We start from the raw sequence: 17,717 nt of genomic DNA, 5'->3' as shown, positions 1-17,717 counted from the left end.
CTCCCTAACTGGGCTCCTTCCCCACACCAGTCCATCCTCCATGTGACTGCCCAAGGGATTTTCCCAAAGCATGAGTCTGACCACGTCATGACCCACTCAAGAAACTCCAGTGGCTCCCTATTACCTTCAGGATCAACTGTAAACTCCTGTCTTTGGCAGTTGAAGCCCCTCACAACCTGACTCCTTCCTATCTTTCCGGGGTGTGAAGCCTGTTCTACTACCTGGCCACACTGGCATCCTTGCTATCCCTCACATACTATACTCCATTTCCCTATTCTGTGCCATTACACAGAATACTCTTTCTTTTCCACCTAGCTTCCTTGGTTTCCTTCAAGACTCTGCCCAAATTCAGGGCAACTAGGGGGCACAGTGGATAGAGCACCAGGCCTGGAGTCAGAAGGACCTGAGCTCAAACTTGCTAGCTCAGACACTTGCTAGCTATGTGACCCTGGGCAAGTCACTTAACCCTGATTGCCTTTTAAAAAAAAGACTCTGCCCAAATTCCACCTAATGTGGGCACCTATATGTCTCCCCACTACTACCAGTGCCTGCCCTCCAAGGTTACATTCCATTTACGCTGCCTGTGTCTTACACTTGCCTAGCTACTTCCCCATTAGATGGTGAACTCCTTGAGGACAGGGACTGTGTGTTTTTGCTTTTCTTTTTAGTGATTAGCATAGTGCCTGAAGACACAGTAAAAGTGATTAATGTTCATTGATCAATTGACTGGGTGAGGTCCAAGGGGACAAGGGGGATGAACAGGGGATTCAAGTACATTAAATCTATAGGGCAGCTAGGTGGTGCCATAGTGCCTAGAGCTCAGGGCCTGGAGTCAGGAAGACTCATCTTCCTGAGTTCAAATCTAGCCTCAGACATTTACTTAACTGTGTGACCCTAGGCAAGTCACTTAACCCTGTTTGCCTCAGTTTCCTCATCTGTCAAATGAATTGGAGAAAGAAAGGGCAAACCACTCTGGTATCTTTGCCAAGAAAACCCCACATGGGGTCATCTCTCATCAGACACAACTGAAAAACAACTAAACAGTTACTGGCAAGTAGTAAGTGCCTACTATGTGCCAGGCACTGTGCTGGGTATACAAAGACAAAAATGGAATCATCCCAGCCGTCAAGAAACTGGTTATAGCTGGGAGGGCCCTTGGGGAGAGGGCTATAGTCTTGACACAGATATGCAACTCCAAAGCAATTGGGGGAATGGGCAGGGCACCTAGAACATTCTGGAAGAACCCCTGAGTAGGTAACATCTGAGCTAAGCCTTGAAGACAGCTAGAGTTCCAAGTAAACCAATCAATTGGCAGACATTTATTAAGCGCTTAATGCATGCCAGGCACTAGAGATACAAAGACAAAAAGTGAGATGGTCCCTTCCCTCAAGGATCTTATATTCTAACGCACCACTCACATTCAGAATGAATAACAAGGCTTCATCAAGGAGGGAGCATCCGAGGGCCCCTCTGACTCCCCACATTCTCTCCTCTTTCCAACAGCCTCCTGAACAACTACATGATCTGGAACCTGGTGAAAAAAACGAGTTCTTTCCTGGATCAGCGCTTCCAGGATGCTGAAGAGAAATTCATGGAAGTGATGTATGGGACCAAGAAGGTGAGAGGTGGGGAAGTCTTCTCTCAGGTGGGAGGGAAGTCCTCCAGGAACAGCTCAGGCTCCAGCTGATCCTGCCTCAGTCATCCTGAGGCTTTTGATGGAGGAAAGCACCCAGCACTTCAAGACAGGGGATTTGGGGCCGGATCTTAGCTCTGCTGGTTACTGTATGAGCCTCAGTTTCCTCTTCCAGTCCAATCCAGGAAGCTAAGTACCTTTCATGTGCAAAACAAGGGTCAGTCTTGTGTAGGGCATGGAGTCAAGAATGCCTGAGGTCAAGTGCTGTCTCTGGCATGTGCTGGCTGCCCAGAAAAGTAAGACAAAGTGTTAATCCTCCAGTGGCTCAGTGGATAGAGCCCTGGACCTAGAGTCAGGAAGACCTAAGTTCAAATCCAGCCTCAGACAATCACTAGTTGTGTGACTCTGGTCAAGACACTCCATCTCTGCCTGCCTCAGTTTCCTCATCTGTTAGATGGGGATAATGATAGCACCATCTTTTCCAGGGTTGTTGTGAAGATAAAATGAAATAATATTTGTCAAGTGCTCTATAAACTTTGCAGCAATTTATAAATGCTGGCTATTATTTTGACAATTTATGCTAGCTGTTATTTTGACAGGTATTTATTATCTCTCTCTCTCCCTCTCTCCTCCTATCCCCCTGCCCAGTTGAACAATAAAAAATAAAGTAAAATCTTCATAACAAACATGCATAATCTAGGGAAAAACTAATCTCCATGCTGGCCATGTCCAAAAATAGATTTCTCATTCTGCATTTTAAGTTCATCACTTTCTCTGGCAGGAGGTAGGTGACGTCTTTCATCTTCAGTCCTCAGGATTCAGGGCTTAAATTGGCATTACTCAGAGTTCTGATGTCTTTAAAAGTTGTTTTTTCTCTGTATCGTCGTTATTGTTGCATACATGGTCTCCTAGTTCTTCCTTCTGCATCAGTTCATAGAGCTCTTCCCAGTTCTCTCTGTAACTCTTCATATATGGTCATTTGTCTTGATGCAATGATGTTCTTTTACATTCGTATGCTACAGTTTGTTAAGCTGTTCTTCAGTAGGTAGAAATCCCCTTTGTTTCCAGTTTGGGCTGCCACAAAAAGAGCGCCTATAAGTTTTTTTGTGCATATAGGTCCCTTTCTTCTTTCTTTTCAAAAATGATTTATTTTATTTATTTATTTTTATTTATTTATTATTTTAATTTATTTATTTTTAGTTTACAACATTCAGTTCCACAAGCTTTTGAGTTCCAAATTTTCTCTCCCTCCCCAAGACAGCATGCAATCTGATATAGGCTCTACATATACATTCACATTAAACATATTTTCACATTAGTCATGTTGCAAAGAAGAATTAGAACCAATGGAATGAGCCATGAGAAAGAAGAAACAAAGCGAAACAGAGAGAGAGCAAATAGTTTGCTTCGATCTGTATTCAGACTCCATTTCTTTCTCTGTACGTGGAGAGCATTTTCCATCATGAGCCTTTTGGAGTTGTCTTAGAACCTTGCATCGCTGAGAAGAGCCAAGTCTATCAAAGTTAGTCATCACACAATGTGGCTGTAACTGTGTACAATGTTCTTCTGGTTCTGCTCCTCTCGCTCAGCATCAGTTCATATAATTCTTTCCAGGTTTTTCTGAAGTCCACCTGCTCATCATTTCTTATAGCACAGTGGTATTCCATTACATTCATATACTACAGCTTGTTCAGCCATTCTCCGATTGATGAGCATCCCCTCAATTTCCAGTTCTTTGCCACCACAAAAATAGCTGATATAAATATATTTTGTACATGTGGATTCTTTTCCCATTTGTATGATCTCTTTGGGATACAGCCCTAGAAGTGGTATTACAGGGTCAAAGGGTATGCACACTTTTATAGCCCTTTGGGCATAGTTCCAAATTGCTCTCCAAAATGGTTGGATCAATTCACAACTCCACCAATAATGCATTAGTGTTCCAGTTTTCCCACATCTTCTCCAGCATTTATAATTTTCCTGTTTTGTTATGTTAGCCAATCTGACAGGTGAGATGTGGTACCTGAGAGTTGTTTTGATTTGCATTTCTCTGATCAATAGTGATTTAGAGCATTTTTTCATATGACTCTTGATATTTTTAATTTCTTCCTCTGAAAACTGCCTGTTCATATCCTTTGACCATTTATTAATTGGAGAATGACTTGTATTCTTATAAATTTGACTCAATTCTCTGCATATTTTAGAAATGAGCCCTTTTTCAGAGACAGTGGTTATAAAAATTCTTTCCCAATTTTCTGCTTCCCTCCTATTCTTGGTTGCATTGGCTTTGTTTGTACAAAAACTTTTCAATTGAATGTAATCAAAATTATCCATTTTGTATTTTATAATGTTCTCTAGCACTTCTTTGGTCATATATTTTTCCATTCTTCATAAATCTGACAGGCAAACTATTCCTTGCTCTCATAGTTTGTTTATAGTATTAGCCTTTGTATCTAAATCGCTTACCCATTTGGACTTTATTTTGGCATACGGTGTAAGATATTGGTCTATGCCCAGTTTCTGCCTTACTGTTTTCCAGTTTTCCCAGAAGTTTTTGTCAAATAGTGAGTTCTTATCCCAGAAGCTGGAGCCTTTGGGTTTATCAAACAATAGATTCCTATAGTTATTGACTACTGCGTCTTGTGTACCTAACCTATTCCACTGATCCACCACTCTATTTCTTAGCCAGTTCCAAGTAGTTTTCATGCTGCTTTATAATACAGTTTAAGATCTGGTATGGTCAGTCCACCTTCCCTAGCATTTCTGTTCATTAATTCCCTTGATATTCTGGCCCTTTCTTCTTTCTTACATCTCTTTGGGGAATAGGCCTGGGAGTGTCCTTGATGGACCAAAGGGCATGCAGACTTTAGAGTCTTTTTGGGTAAATTCCAAGCATTGCATTTTCCATGAAACCTTTCCTGATCCTCCCATCTGCCAGAGCCCTCCCTCCCAGACTACATTGTACTTAATTACTTTGTCTATATTTGTATTCATTCTCTTCATATTTATTCTGAATACACTGATACATGTATTTGCTGTCTCCCCCTCAGATTAGGGATTGTATCATTCCTTGAAACCTCAGCACCCAACATAGTGCCTGGGACATAATAGGTGCCTAATAAGTGTTTGTAGAATGATTGACTTGTTGGAGAGTCACTGTGGTATGCTGAATAGAGCAAAGAACTTGGAGTCAGGGGACCCCAGTTCAAATCCCACTTCAGATGCTTACTATCTCTGTGTCATCGTGGACAAGTCGCTTTAACCTCTCAGAGACCCAGTCTTCTTGTCTGTAAAAATGGGCATAACACTTGGAGTTAGGGAGCTGATGAGGGATCTTGTTCCGTGGAAAGCATTTTGTATTTTTTCCTACTCAGGTCATGCTCTGCTGCTCTTGTCTCTGTCCGGGTTTCCCTCCTCCAGCCTGAGGCTGAGTGTGTCTCTTGAGACAACACAGGCCCAGATAAGAGTAGGCACTGAATGGCCGGAAGGGGGTCTCTCAGAGCCAGGCCCTCAAAGGCGGAAAACTTTCCTCCTCTTCCTCTGATCTAATTGTTTAGCCATCTCTTAACAGGAAAGGGATAATGAAAAAATAAATAAAATGGCTTCCTAGGTTTCCTGGAGTACTTCTAACAGTCCTGCTCTGCAGCATTTAGGGCCATAAGGAATGATTAATTAATAGTAGGAGCCCACAGAGGCCACAGAGGGTAGGCCTGGGAGTCCAGAAGAAAGACTGCGTACTGATTGTGTGACCCTGGGCAGGGTGCCTCACCTGTGCCTGCCTCGATTTCCTCATCAGTGAGATGGGATAACACCCCGGGGGTGAGATAAGATTTGTAAAGTGCTTTGCAAACCTTAAGGTGTTATATTAATGAGAGCTCTTGTTATCACTGCTGCTATCTGTGTCTGTAGCCTCTGAGAAGGTTTACAAAAGGCTTTCCATTCTCATACATTATCTCGCTAGGACTTTTCTGGATCCCTGGGATTTAGGCAGAGCAGATGTTGGGATCCTCATTCCACAAATGAAGATCTTTGTTCTCCCCTAGCTAGCGCACTGGCTAACCTCGGGGTACACCATTCCATCTTCTGTTTCTGTCCTGAATGCCTGGAATGCTCTGTCTCCTCACCAACGCCCCCGGGACATTTTGTTGTGTTGTTGTCCAATCATGTCCGACTTTCTGTGATCTCATTTGGGGTTTTCTTGGCAGAGATGCTGGAGTGGTTAGTCCTTTCCTTCTCCAGATCGTTTTACAGATGAGGAAACTGAGGCAAACAGGGTTAAGTGACTTGCCTAGGGTCACTCTGCTACTAAGTGTCTGAGGCTGGATTTGAACTCAGGTCTTCCTGACTCCAGACCCAGTGCACCACCTAGCTGCCACCTCCTTAAAGATGACTTTCCTGGTTCCCCCAATTGTTAGGGCTCCCCTTCCCAGCAAAAAAAAATGATCACTGTGCATTTATTTTCATGTATTCTGCATGTAGTTGTCTGCTATCCTATATCCCTAACGTAAAATATAAGCTCCTTGAGGGCAGATACTGTCTCACTTTTGCCTTTTTATTCCTAGTGCCTGGCACATGGTAGATGCCAAATGGTTAGCAGAAGGAATTTACAGTTTAGGAAATTGATTTCCCAACAAAGGCACAAGTAACTGCAGAATTTTCTGAACTTTCCCTAAACCCAAGAAAAGCTGATCCAATATCGACCTCTGGTAGGGAGAGAGAAAAAGTGGCCCAAATTCAAGTTAGGAAAAATCTGTCCGTGTGAGTTCATTAGAAGAAGATCTAGACATCATAGTGGATATATGAAACTTACCATGATACTGCCGCATAGCTCTACACAACTGTAGCCACAGACATGCACAGAACACAAAATTAAGGAACCTATTGTATTCAGCGTGGCCCAGACCCAGCCTAGAATGGTCTGTCTGCTTCTGAACTATTCAGCTAAGGATGGATAGTCAGAAAACCATGAAGGCGAAGGAAGGGTTACGAAAGGTTAAAGAGACTGGGATGATGCAACCTAGGGAACAGAGAGTAGAAGCAGCCTTCAGGTATAAAAGGAAGTCCTACCAAAAATGGCTTTTCAGGACTAAGAAAGTAAAGATGAGTTTAAGAATGTAAAGATGAGAGGTATGAGTTAGATTAAAAGAAGAATCTCTTGACTGAAATTTTGGGACCATCAACATGGGCAGCTGAGGAAGACTATGGAGTCTCTTCAGAAACACTTTTTTTCTTTCCTTTCTTTATCTCTCTCTTTTTCTTCCTTCTTTCCTTCCTTCCTTCCTTCTTTCATTTCTCTCTCTTTCTTCCTTCCTTCCTTCTTTCCTTCCCTCTTTCCTTCCTTCCTTCCTTTCTTAGTTCGTTCCTTCCTTCCCTCCCTCCTTCCTTTTTTTTTCTTTTTTGGAGGGAATCAGGTACAAATTTGAATTCAAATCCTTCTGACTCCAGGACCTGTGCTCTGTGCACTATGGCACCACCTAGCTGCCTCCTGAAACACCTTGAATGATATCAGTTATCTATCTAGATTGCTGTCTGTAATCCTGAATGAAATGACCTTGAAGTTGATAATCTAGAGTAGGTAGGAATCTTTAGAGACTGACTAGTTCATTTGACTTATTTCATAAACTGAGACCCAGAGAAGGGACACGATTTGCCCAATGTCACCCAGTTTATAAATACCAGAGCTGGAATTTGAAACCAGCCCCTCTGTCTCTTTCTACTGTATCACACTGGTTCAAGGCCCTTTTCCTCTCGAGGATTCTGTGACCACCTAGTTCAGATGTTTAAAATGCCCCTTATTGATTCTAAAAGTATTTTGTTTTGTTTTTTAATGTTGTCTAAAGAACACATGGGGCAGCTGGGTGGTGCCATAGTGCACAGAGTACCAGGCCTGAAGTCAGGAAGACTTATCTTCCTGAGTTGAAATCCAGTCTCAGACACTTCCTAGATGTATGACCTTGGGCAAGACACTTCACTCTGTTTGCCTCAGTTTCCTCATCTGTAACATAAGCTGGAGAAGGAAATGCAAACTATTCCAGTATCTTCTCCAAATGGGGTCACAAAAAGTCAGACACAACTGAAAATGACTGAACAATAGCAAATAACACACGAGAAATGCATGTCCAGTCTGGAGCAGTTTTCATTGGGAAGGAGGAGTAGAATGAAGAGAGGACCAAAATGGCATCACTGTGTTAGAGTCCAGTCCAGAGAGGATGGCTAAAGTCAGACCAGATAAGCGCAGACTCCTGGATTGAAAACTTTCAGGGACCTTAGAGGTTATCTTGTCCAATCTCCTCATTTTATAGGTGAGGAAACTCGAGGTCACCCGGGTAAGTAGGTAGTGAAGGTGGGGTTTGAACCCAGCTTCTCCAACTCTGTCTGGTGCTCCTTCCAAATCACCATACTACCTCTAGACTGGAGTTATTTACCTGCCTCATTTTGCATTCACAGACGTGCCTTCCACGATGGAAGTTCTGTGTGAGCGACACAGACAACAACCTGGGCTTTGCTCTGGGCGCCATGTTTGTGAAAGCCACCTTTGCCGAGGACAGCAAGAACATAGTAAGTCCTGCACCCAGGGACAGCGTCCCGTTGCTACCCAGGCAGAGTTCCTCCCCCATAGGCTTGAATCCTCTTGGTCATCCAGTCTGCCCTTATCCTCCACCTCTCCAGGCTTTTTGACACCTTTCCTGTACAATGCTATTTTCCTAAACCTCCAATCAATTCTGTTGTTTTTCTCTGGAGCCCTTGGCCTTGCATTCCCACCTCCATCTTCAGCTTTTCCATTGGTACTGGCTGAATTTTACGAACTGGGTGGCAGTCAGGGCCAATCACCGGGTGCCCCATGGATGTCAGTCACTCATCTTAAACCCAAAATGTGTCTCCTGGGCTTTTCATGGAATAGAAAATGTCAGAACTAGAAGAGAGCTTAAAGCAGACAAGTCCAGACCTGGGAGGGCCCTTAGGACATAGAGATTCAGAGCTGGGAATCACCTTAGGACAAGGATGTCAGAAATAGAAGAAACCCGAGAACATGGAATGTTAGATAATTCAGAGCGGGTAGAATGTAAGCTCCTTGAGGGCTGGTGTAACTTCTTTTTCTGACCTTGTGTCCTTAGCATCTAGTACAAAGCATGGCAAATAATAGGCACTTGACAAATACATATTGGGTTGAACAGAATTGAATTTTACTGAGTTTTGAATTGAAGCCGACTTAGCAGAGAGGAGGTCAAAGCTGGAAAGGATTTGGGATCATCGATCGCCAGGGAGTTTTCACAGATAGGAAGGATTTCAGAACACGGAGTCAGAGCTGGAAGGGGCCTGAGAGCAGAAAGTGTTAGAGCTGAAAGGAACCTTACAGATCGTCCATTCCAGAGGGTCTTCACCGTCTTTGTGTCCTGGATCCGTTGGCACTCAAGCTGGTGTAACCTACACAGCCCTTCTCAGTGATGCTTTTAAATGCACAAATTAAAAGATGACACATAGGCTTCCTTTGTCACATTGGATGACAGAGGAAACCAATTACGTTGAAATACAGTTATCAAAATACTTTTGAAAAGCAAGTTCACAGACCCTGGGTTAAGAGCCCCTGATATATTCAAAGTAAATGGCTTCCTCATTTCACAAAGGGGGAAATGGAGTCTCAAGGAATGACTTGCCCAAGGTCTTAGCTCTCTGGAGGCAGAGCCTCTTTGTGAAGGTTGAGGTTGTGCTCAGAGGTTCACCTCCCTGCTTCTAGAACATCCTTCCCTCATTGTACCGGCCCTGCGGGCCTCCACTGATACTTGTCTGTATTCCCCAGGCCAGTGAAATGATCTTGGAGATCAAGAGAGCGTTTGAAGAAAGCCTGACCACCCTGCAGTGGATGGACGAGGACACGCGGAAATCAGCCAAGGAAAAGGTAATTCGTCCCTCAGAAGCCGCATCTAACCTGCAGGCATCGAGGTGGTGAAGATGAGAGTTCAAACCCTGCCTCAGACTCCTACTAGCTGTGTGACTCTAGACAAGTCACTTAACATTTGTTTGCCTCAGTTTTCCTCATCTGTAAAGTGAGAATAATGATAGCCCTTATTTCCCAGGGTTGTTATGACGATAAAGTGATGTACCATTTGTAAAGCACCGTTGTACGTCTTAAAGCCCTATATAAATGCTCGTGATGGAAGCAGCAGTAGTAGTGGTAGCAATACCAGTTGTAGAGCTAGAAAGGACCTTCGTTGTTGTTCAGTCATGTCTGACTCTCCGTGACCCCATTTGGGGTTTTCTTGGCAAAGATACTGGAGAGGTTTGCTATTTCCTTCTCCAGCTCATTTTGCAAATGAGGAAACTGAGGCAAACAGGGTTAAGTGACTTGCCCAGGGTCACACAGCTAGTAAGTGTCTGAGGCAGGATTTGAACTCTGGTCTTCCTGACTCCAAGCCTAGTGCTCTGTGCACTGTGGCACCACCTAGCTGCCCTCTACAAGAGACCTTAGAGGTTATTAAATCCAAACCCTTCATTTTGTAGATGAGGAAACTCAGGCCTAGGAGACAAAGTGACTTACAGGTACACACAAGTAGTAAGTGGCAGAGCTGGTATTTGAACCCAGGTCCTCTATCCCCAAATCCATGGTATCTCCCACTGTCTCCCAGCGATTGTGGTTTTTTTCCAGTACTAGAGGTCAGTTGTGCTGGGCTAGTCACTCTCTGTCCATAGCCAAGACTGGGGGAAGGGTATAATCTGTGACAAGTAGCTCCTCTGGATGGAGCTAATTGGCCTGTTTGGGAACCACCTAATCCTTGACCTTGTCCTCATTCTCACCACATTCTTAGACACTGATGGAACCTAATGAGCACTCAGTAAATGGACTCATGTTTTCTAAGAACCTGTGTCTATTTCCTCTATTAGACCTTGAGGCTATTTCTCTTATCTTAGACCCCCTGAAGGCAGAAGCTCTTAGAAACCTTCCCCTCTTCTCTTTTTAAAGATGATTACAAACTTTAAAAATACAAATATTTCCATATAGGAAAAAGCCAGAAAAAGAGAATTGCATGCGAAATTTTGAAGTCTCTATTAGATAAATTCAGTTTTTTAAAAAATACATATTAAGTAAACGTGGCAGCTCAGTTTGCCTGTGGATGCTTCTGAGCTCCCTTCTGCTTTCTTCTGTATATTTTTAAATGTTTCACAAATACTCTTCTTTCTTCATTTTTTTTAACCTCTATCACCACCCTCCCCCATCAAAAAATAAAGGTTCTCCCTTATAAAAAAAATGCAACATCAAGGAAAACAAATTCCCAAACTGGTCACATCTGAAAGCCTATGTCTCCTTCATGCTGTCTCTGTCAGGAGGCAGGCTAGCTTGTATCATCATCAGTCCTCTGGTGTTGTGATTGTCCATCACATTGATCAGAATTCTTAAGTCTGAGATGGTTTGTATTTTTTTTTGGAGCGGGGTGTTTTTCTTTACGACATTCTAGTTATTGTATGTATTGTTGTCCCAGTGCTGCTCATTTCTCTTTGCGTCAGTTCATATGAGTCTTCCGAAGCTTCTCTGAATCTCTTCCTTTAGACATTTCTTGTGGCATAATAATATTCCGTTATATTTGCATAAAATAATTTGTTTGGTTCTTCAGTGTCAGGGCCACAATTTGAGCACACTTTCTCTGATCCCAGCCCCATTGTTCTGTATATTCAAACAGCAGTTTTCAAACTTTTTGGTCTCAAGACTCCTTTACATTCTTAAAAATTATTGAGGACCATCCCACAAAGAGCTTCTGCTTATGTGGGTTATATTTATCAACACTTACCATATTAGGAATTAGAACATCTTAGAATTATTATGAATAGTTTTGACTTTGCAGACCCCCTAATGAGTTCCCTGTAGCACATTTTGAGAACAGCTGCCCTTCACAGAGGTGTCTTCTGCTGAGCACCATCAGTGCTGAACATGTTCCATTGTTTGCCTCCCAAACCAGGCAGATGCAATCTACAATATGATCGGTTACCCCAACTTCATCATGGATCCTAAGGAGTTGGACAAGGTCTTCAATGATGTGAGTTGGTTTCATGGTTCTTCACTGTGTTGGAAACTTTTTTTCACATTGTAGAATCCTTTTGGGGGATACCTCTCCCAGGATAAACTCAGGAGGTAGAGATAGGATTGTACCTATTCAAATTTGGGGCCATACTTAAGGAGGGAATAACATACACACTCAATTGGGTATGAAAATCTATCTTACCCTACAGGAAAGTAGGGGGGAGGGTATAAAGGGGGATGATAGAAGGGACGGCAAATGGGAAGAGGGGTAATCAGAAAGGACAGGGTCATAGAAGAGAATAGAATAAATGGGGGTGGGATAGGATGGAGGGAAATATAATTAGTCTTTCACAACATGACTGTTATGGATGTGTTTTGCATGACTACACATGTATAACCTATATTGAATTGCTTGCCTTTTCAATGAGGGTGGGTGGGGAGGGAGGAAGGGAGAGAATGGGAACTCAAAGTTTTAAAAACAAATGTTAAAAATTGTTTTTACATGCAACTGAGAAAGAAAGTATATGAGCAGTGGGGCATAGAAATCTATCTTGCCCTAGAGGAAAATAGAAGGGAAGGGGATAAGAGAAGGGGGTGGTGATACAAGGGAAAGCAGGTTGGGGGAAGGGGTAATCAGAATGCATGCCGTCATGGGGTGGGGGGAGGGGAGAGATGGGAAGAAAATTTAGAACTCAAAATCTTGTAGAAGTGAATGTTGAAAGCTAAAGATAAATTAATTAATAAGATAAAAGAATTGGGGACCATACAATTCAACATTCCTTTATTAAGAATATACTGTGTGTAAAATATTATGCCAGGTACTAGAAGAGACAGAGTCTATGGAAGTCATTGTCCTTGCCTTCATGGAGCTCACATTACAGTAATGGAGGCAGCTCTAATATACAGCATTACTTGTGTGCATCAGAGACGTGCAAACCTCACAGAGCACTGTGCTCTACAAGGTCCAAGGTGGAAGATCATTACCAGAGGGGTCTCAGAGAAGGCTTCCTGGGGGAGGTGACGTTTGAGTTGTTCTCTAAAGGATGAGGAGGAACTTGATAAGTGAAGAGGGAACTGAGCTGGGTCGTGGGGGAGGAGAAACACACGGCATTCCAGGCTGAGGCATAGCCTTTTCTAGATGAATCAACTTGCTTTGGTGTTTGAGAACTGAGCAGGCACAAGGACCATTCAGAGAGGTGGTGGCCTATTACTAGAAGTCTCCATGTGGAGTCTGGATGACTTGGTGGGGATATTGCAGAAGGAATTTCTGTTCAGGTACCCAGTGGATGAGTTTATCTCTGAGGCTCCTTTTGATTCAGCATCTCAATCCTCACCTCCCCCAATTCACTCAGATGTCTCCCTAGAACCATAAGCCTCCTCTAGAAGACTTGAGCAGGTTGAATGAATCCTCCATGACTTTATTGTAAGCGATCAGAATTCCTTGAAGGTTTGGGGTGTTGGAAGAAGTAGGGATTTGGTCCCCAAAGGGCATTATTGGAATGGCAAGAATTTGGCTCCAAAGATACCAGGACAGAACCATTCCTTGTTCTAGTGCCCTTTGATTCCCAGCAACATCTTCCCTCCCAGCCTTTCAGAACTTGAAATTGGGACTTGAACTTGAAATTTTAAAGGGACAGATCAAATTAGATCCAACTTTTAAACCACAGTGCCCTTTGAATTTGAAGAACGAGGGGCTATCTGATACAGGTTCTGTGTTGATCACAAACTATAGTCAGAACATCTGGTAAATCTCTCCTTTAAACTGAACCTCAAACTGAAATATTTCCCTAGAAGAAATATTTGGATTTCACTTATCCCTAAAAATCTGTGATGACTTGCAATAACCTATTATTGTTTTTATTTTGTGATCATGCTTCCTAAAAATATTCTGCTATTTTTAATGTAAATCAAATGCCAAATGCCTTACCAACACCCGAGTTTATTATGTTGTCCATGATATCTCCTTACTCTTCCTGTCTCGTAACACAATCAAAAATGGAAAATGAGCTTTGTCTAGTTCTTAGTGAACCTAAGCTTGTTCCTAGTGATCATCTCATTCTTTAAATGATCACAAACTATTTACTATAATTCATTCTATCATTTGAGCATAATTTGGAAACCTTTTCCTTTAGAATATTACAAGATAACCTGAGATGTGGCATACAAGACCTAGAATGCTGCCTTAAACTGTCTCCAACTCCTGATATGTTCTCCTTCCTCATCTCCACCTCCTGGCTTCCTCTAAGACTCAGCTCAAATCACATCCTCTGCAAGAGACCCTTCCTGGTCTCTGGCACTGTTTGCACCTTCCCTCATGTTTGTTTGTTTGTTTACCTTCCATTTATCTTGTGAAGATCTTGTATATGTTGTCTCTCCTATAAGAATGTGAGCTCCTTTTGCCAATTTTGTATCCCCAACTTAGCACAGTGCCTGACATTTGATAGGTACTTAAGAAATGCTTGGTGACTGACTGAAAGGGAGTGTGCCCTGTGAAATGGGAGACTGTATTCTCACTTGTTGAGTATGTCCCAGAAATCTCTCTCTTTTCCAGTACAATGCCATACCAGATCTTTACTTTGAGAATGCTATGCGGTTTTTCAACTTCTCATCCAGAGTCACTGCAGACCAGCTCAGAAAAGCTCCCAACAGGGATCAGTAAGTTTTTTGGACCCCCTCTATCATCCTGGGCTCATAGGGGAGGCATAGGAACTGTGACCATAAGACTCCATTGGGAAAGGAAAGTGCTTGAAGTGTGATCATTGATCTGCCACTTAGCTCCTATGCAACCACGGGCAAATCTCTTAACATCTTCAGGCCTCAGTTTCCCCAACTGTAAAATGAAAGATTTGGATTAGATGACCTCCAAGGTCCCTCCAGCTCCAAAGCTTATAATCACATAAAACCTGAGTGTTTTCTCCCTACTCTGTTTTCCATCTGAGTACATGTTGGGTTACCCAGTAGAATATAACCTCATTGAGGACAGATAGTTTTGTCTTTGCCTTTGTATCTCCAGTCCTTAGTATAGAGTCAGTGCTTAATAAATGTTCATTGAACATGGCAGTGCATTTGATAAGTACCACATGGATATCCTAGGTAGTATATGAAGCCATAAGATACAGGAAAATGAACACTGAACCTGGAGTCAGAAAACCAGGGTTTAACCTGGTTTTACCAGTGTAAAAGCTGTGTGACCCTAGGCGAGTTATTTGCCCAAGCCTCACTTTCCTCATCTGTAAGATGGAAAGAAGCAAGATGGTGTAATGAGAAGAGCGCTATATTTGGAGACTGGAGTGGGGGGAGATTTGAGGCAGGTAGACCCACCAGCAGGTTATTGGTTAGGCATGAGGTGATGAAGGCTGCACCAGAATGATAGCAGGGTCAGAGGAGAGAAAGGGGCATGCAGAAGAAGGGTTGCAGGGTGAGGTTGACAGGCCTTAGTAACATATTGGATAGAGGGGGTGAGAGATAGGGAGAAACCTGGGATGACATTTCAGTTGTGAGCCTGTGGGACTGGGAGGATGGTGGTACCCACTCCAGCAATGGGGAAGGTAGGAGCAGGGGAGGGTTTGGGGGAAGGATGATGAGAGGGTGAGTGGTAGAAATTCAGCGCATCAAAACAGTGGGGTGATCCTTGGCTTTCCCCCCATGACCTCTGGCCCTTTGATTCTCGTGTTTCACGCAGGTGGAGTATGACCCCTCCCACGGTGAACGCCTACTACTCACCCACCAAGAACGAGATCGTGTTTCCGGCTGGAATCCTGCAGGCTCCCTTCTACACCCGCACGTCCCCCAAGTATGAGGTTTCCGAAATGTCCTGTGGCCTATTTCAGCTTTTCCCATCTCCTCCTTCCCTTCGGTCAATCGGTCAAAAAAGCCTTTCTTTAACTTAGGCGCTGGGCTGAACTAAATAATAGATATAAAGAAAAAAAAAAAGGCAAAACTGGGTCCTGCCCACAAGGAGTTTACATTCTGACGAGAGTGAGAATGAGTAGAGATAACATGTATCTAAACCTATAAGTTACTTACAGAATAGATAGAATGTTAGCAGGGTGGGTACTAGCAGTTTGGGGGACTGGGGAAGGCTTCCAGCAGAAGGAGAGGTTGGATCTCTTGAAGGAAGCCAGGTAAACTGAGTCAGGGACGAAGAGGGAGAGCCTTCCATAACTGAGTTATGGATGCATCCTCAGAGGGAAGAACTCTTGGTAATAACAGATTCTTGGCCCAGTCTTCATACCATGACTGGACATTCTACAAAGATGAATCCACTCAGGCAGAAACAGCCCTGAGCCTTCAACAGAACATGGGGTGGGGGTGGGGGAGGGCATAGATAATTAGCATTTCTGTTTAGTGGAAAGAGCCAGGTTTGAATCCCAAACCCTGGTTAACCACTTTCTCTCTCTGAGCCTCAGTTCCCTCATCTTTAAAATGGAGACAATTGTCACCTGCTTCACAGGGCTATTGTGAAGACCTTGTTCTGTAAACCCTAGAGAAATGGGAGCTGTTATTATCAGGTGTTATCATTGGGATTTCTCCAGGGAGCTTCAGAGGGAAGGGTTGACATCATAGAGTCACAGAGTCAGAGCTGAAAGGGTCCCGAGTGGCCAACAAGTCCACCCCGCTCATTTTTACATATGAAGAAATGAAACCCAAGAGAAGTTAAAATTGACTTGTTCAAGTCGCATAGCTAGTAAAGTGTCTGAAGCAGGATTTGAACCCATGTTTTCCTAACTTTAAATCTAGCTATCTTTCAAGTTCTTAAGATACTCCTCAATCCCTACCCCTCCCCCAGATTTTGATGAAACCCGAGGCTCTCCCACAGAGTGGAATCTAGGACATCCCTAGAGGGATATGGGGGATCTGATGAGTTTCTCATCTGGAGGGGTCAGACCCAGGCAAGATCAGTGACCCCAGAGATGAAAAATGCCCGTCTGGCCTCACAAAAAGACATATTACATGTAAAGTGCTTTACAAACCTTAAAAGCGCTATATAAATGCTAGCTATTGATAATCTTGGTAACAATAATTGATAATAATTTCTCTCAAAGAAATGATGGACTCAGGGGAGGGGACATTGTCCAAAGAGTTAAATCTGCTCTTTGGCAGATAGAGGCTTAATGCTCACTGCCTCCTTCCTCTTCTGAGTCATGTTCAGACCAGGTAAAGTTCTCGATAGGAAGTGCTTAGTCCCATGTGGGCCCCAGGACCCTGGCCTTGCCCATGCCTAGTGGCTCAGACTAGAGTCCTCTGTGGCACGTGTAAGTGGACCATGATCCTTCTACCTTGTTCCCAGACTCACTTACCACCCTTCAATGAATAAAGGAACTGCAGGACATTTGAAAGAATGCTAAAACTAGAGGTAGATGACTGGAATTTCCTTATTATCTATGTGACCTCAGGCAAGGCTCTCCCCCTCTCTGGATATCAGTTTCTTCCTCTAGAATGAGGGAGTTCAACTGAATGACCTCTGGGATCATAGAATAAGCTGTTTGAGGGCAGGGGGCTATTTCTGTAGGTAGCACAGAGGGATGGAATTGTGGACTTGGAGTAAGGAAACCCTGAATTAGAATCCTGCCTCAGATACTTATGAGTTGCGTGACCCTGGGCAGGACCTTTCACCTCAATTTCCTTGTCTGTAAAGTGGGTACAGTAGCATCTACCTCACAAGATTGTTGCAAATATCAAATGAGATAATATTTTTTAAACGTGCTTTGCACATGTTAAATCACAATATAAATGTTAGCTACTATTAGCCCAATGCCTGACACACAGTAAGTGCTTAATAAATGCTTGTTGACCTATCAGAAGAACTTAAATTCAGAGTGAAAAGGAAACTTAGAGACCACCTAGTTTCCTTCAGGTGCTAAATTCCATGGTCCTATGACTTGAGGGTCATAAGATTAGGAAATTCATGAGTGAAGAAGCATTTATTAAGCTCCTACTGTGTGCTGGAAAGTTTTACTTGGCTTGCCATTGACTAATTTGGTGCTGGATACACAGCTACAAAAGAGAAACATTCTTCTTCCTCAGCGTCTAATAGGAGGAGATAACACACGTAGGGTAGTGGTGGCCAGG

The 17,717-nt window shown here is 43.2% G+C and overlaps 1 protein-coding gene across 2 annotated transcripts in view; it reads left to right on the top strand.

Moving 5' to 3' along the window:
* The window catches only part of ECE1 (endothelin converting enzyme 1), a 187,313-nt gene that overhangs the window by 149,503 nt on the left and 20,093 nt on the right, over positions 1-17,717 (top strand). For both annotated transcript variants that reach the window (XM_036742976.1, XM_036742975.1), the window contains exons 10-15: positions 1,504-1,618; positions 8,081-8,191; positions 9,432-9,530; positions 11,584-11,661; positions 14,197-14,300; positions 15,328-15,438. In XM_036742976.1, the coding sequence (XP_036598871.1) occupies positions 1,504-1,618; positions 8,081-8,191; positions 9,432-9,530; positions 11,584-11,661; positions 14,197-14,300; positions 15,328-15,438 (618 nt within the window). The remainder of the gene's footprint in view (positions 1-1,503; positions 1,619-8,080; positions 8,192-9,431; positions 9,531-11,583; positions 11,662-14,196; positions 14,301-15,327; positions 15,439-17,717) is intronic.

The sequence above is a fragment of the Trichosurus vulpecula genome, chromosome 2 (genome assembly GCF_011100635.1).
Source record: "Trichosurus vulpecula isolate mTriVul1 chromosome 2, mTriVul1.pri, whole genome shotgun sequence".
NCBI classification, from domain to species: domain Eukaryota; kingdom Metazoa; phylum Chordata; class Mammalia; order Diprotodontia; family Phalangeridae; genus Trichosurus; species Trichosurus vulpecula.
Note: the sequence above shows the minus strand (reverse complement) of the source record. Positions and strands in the feature narration are given on the sequence as shown.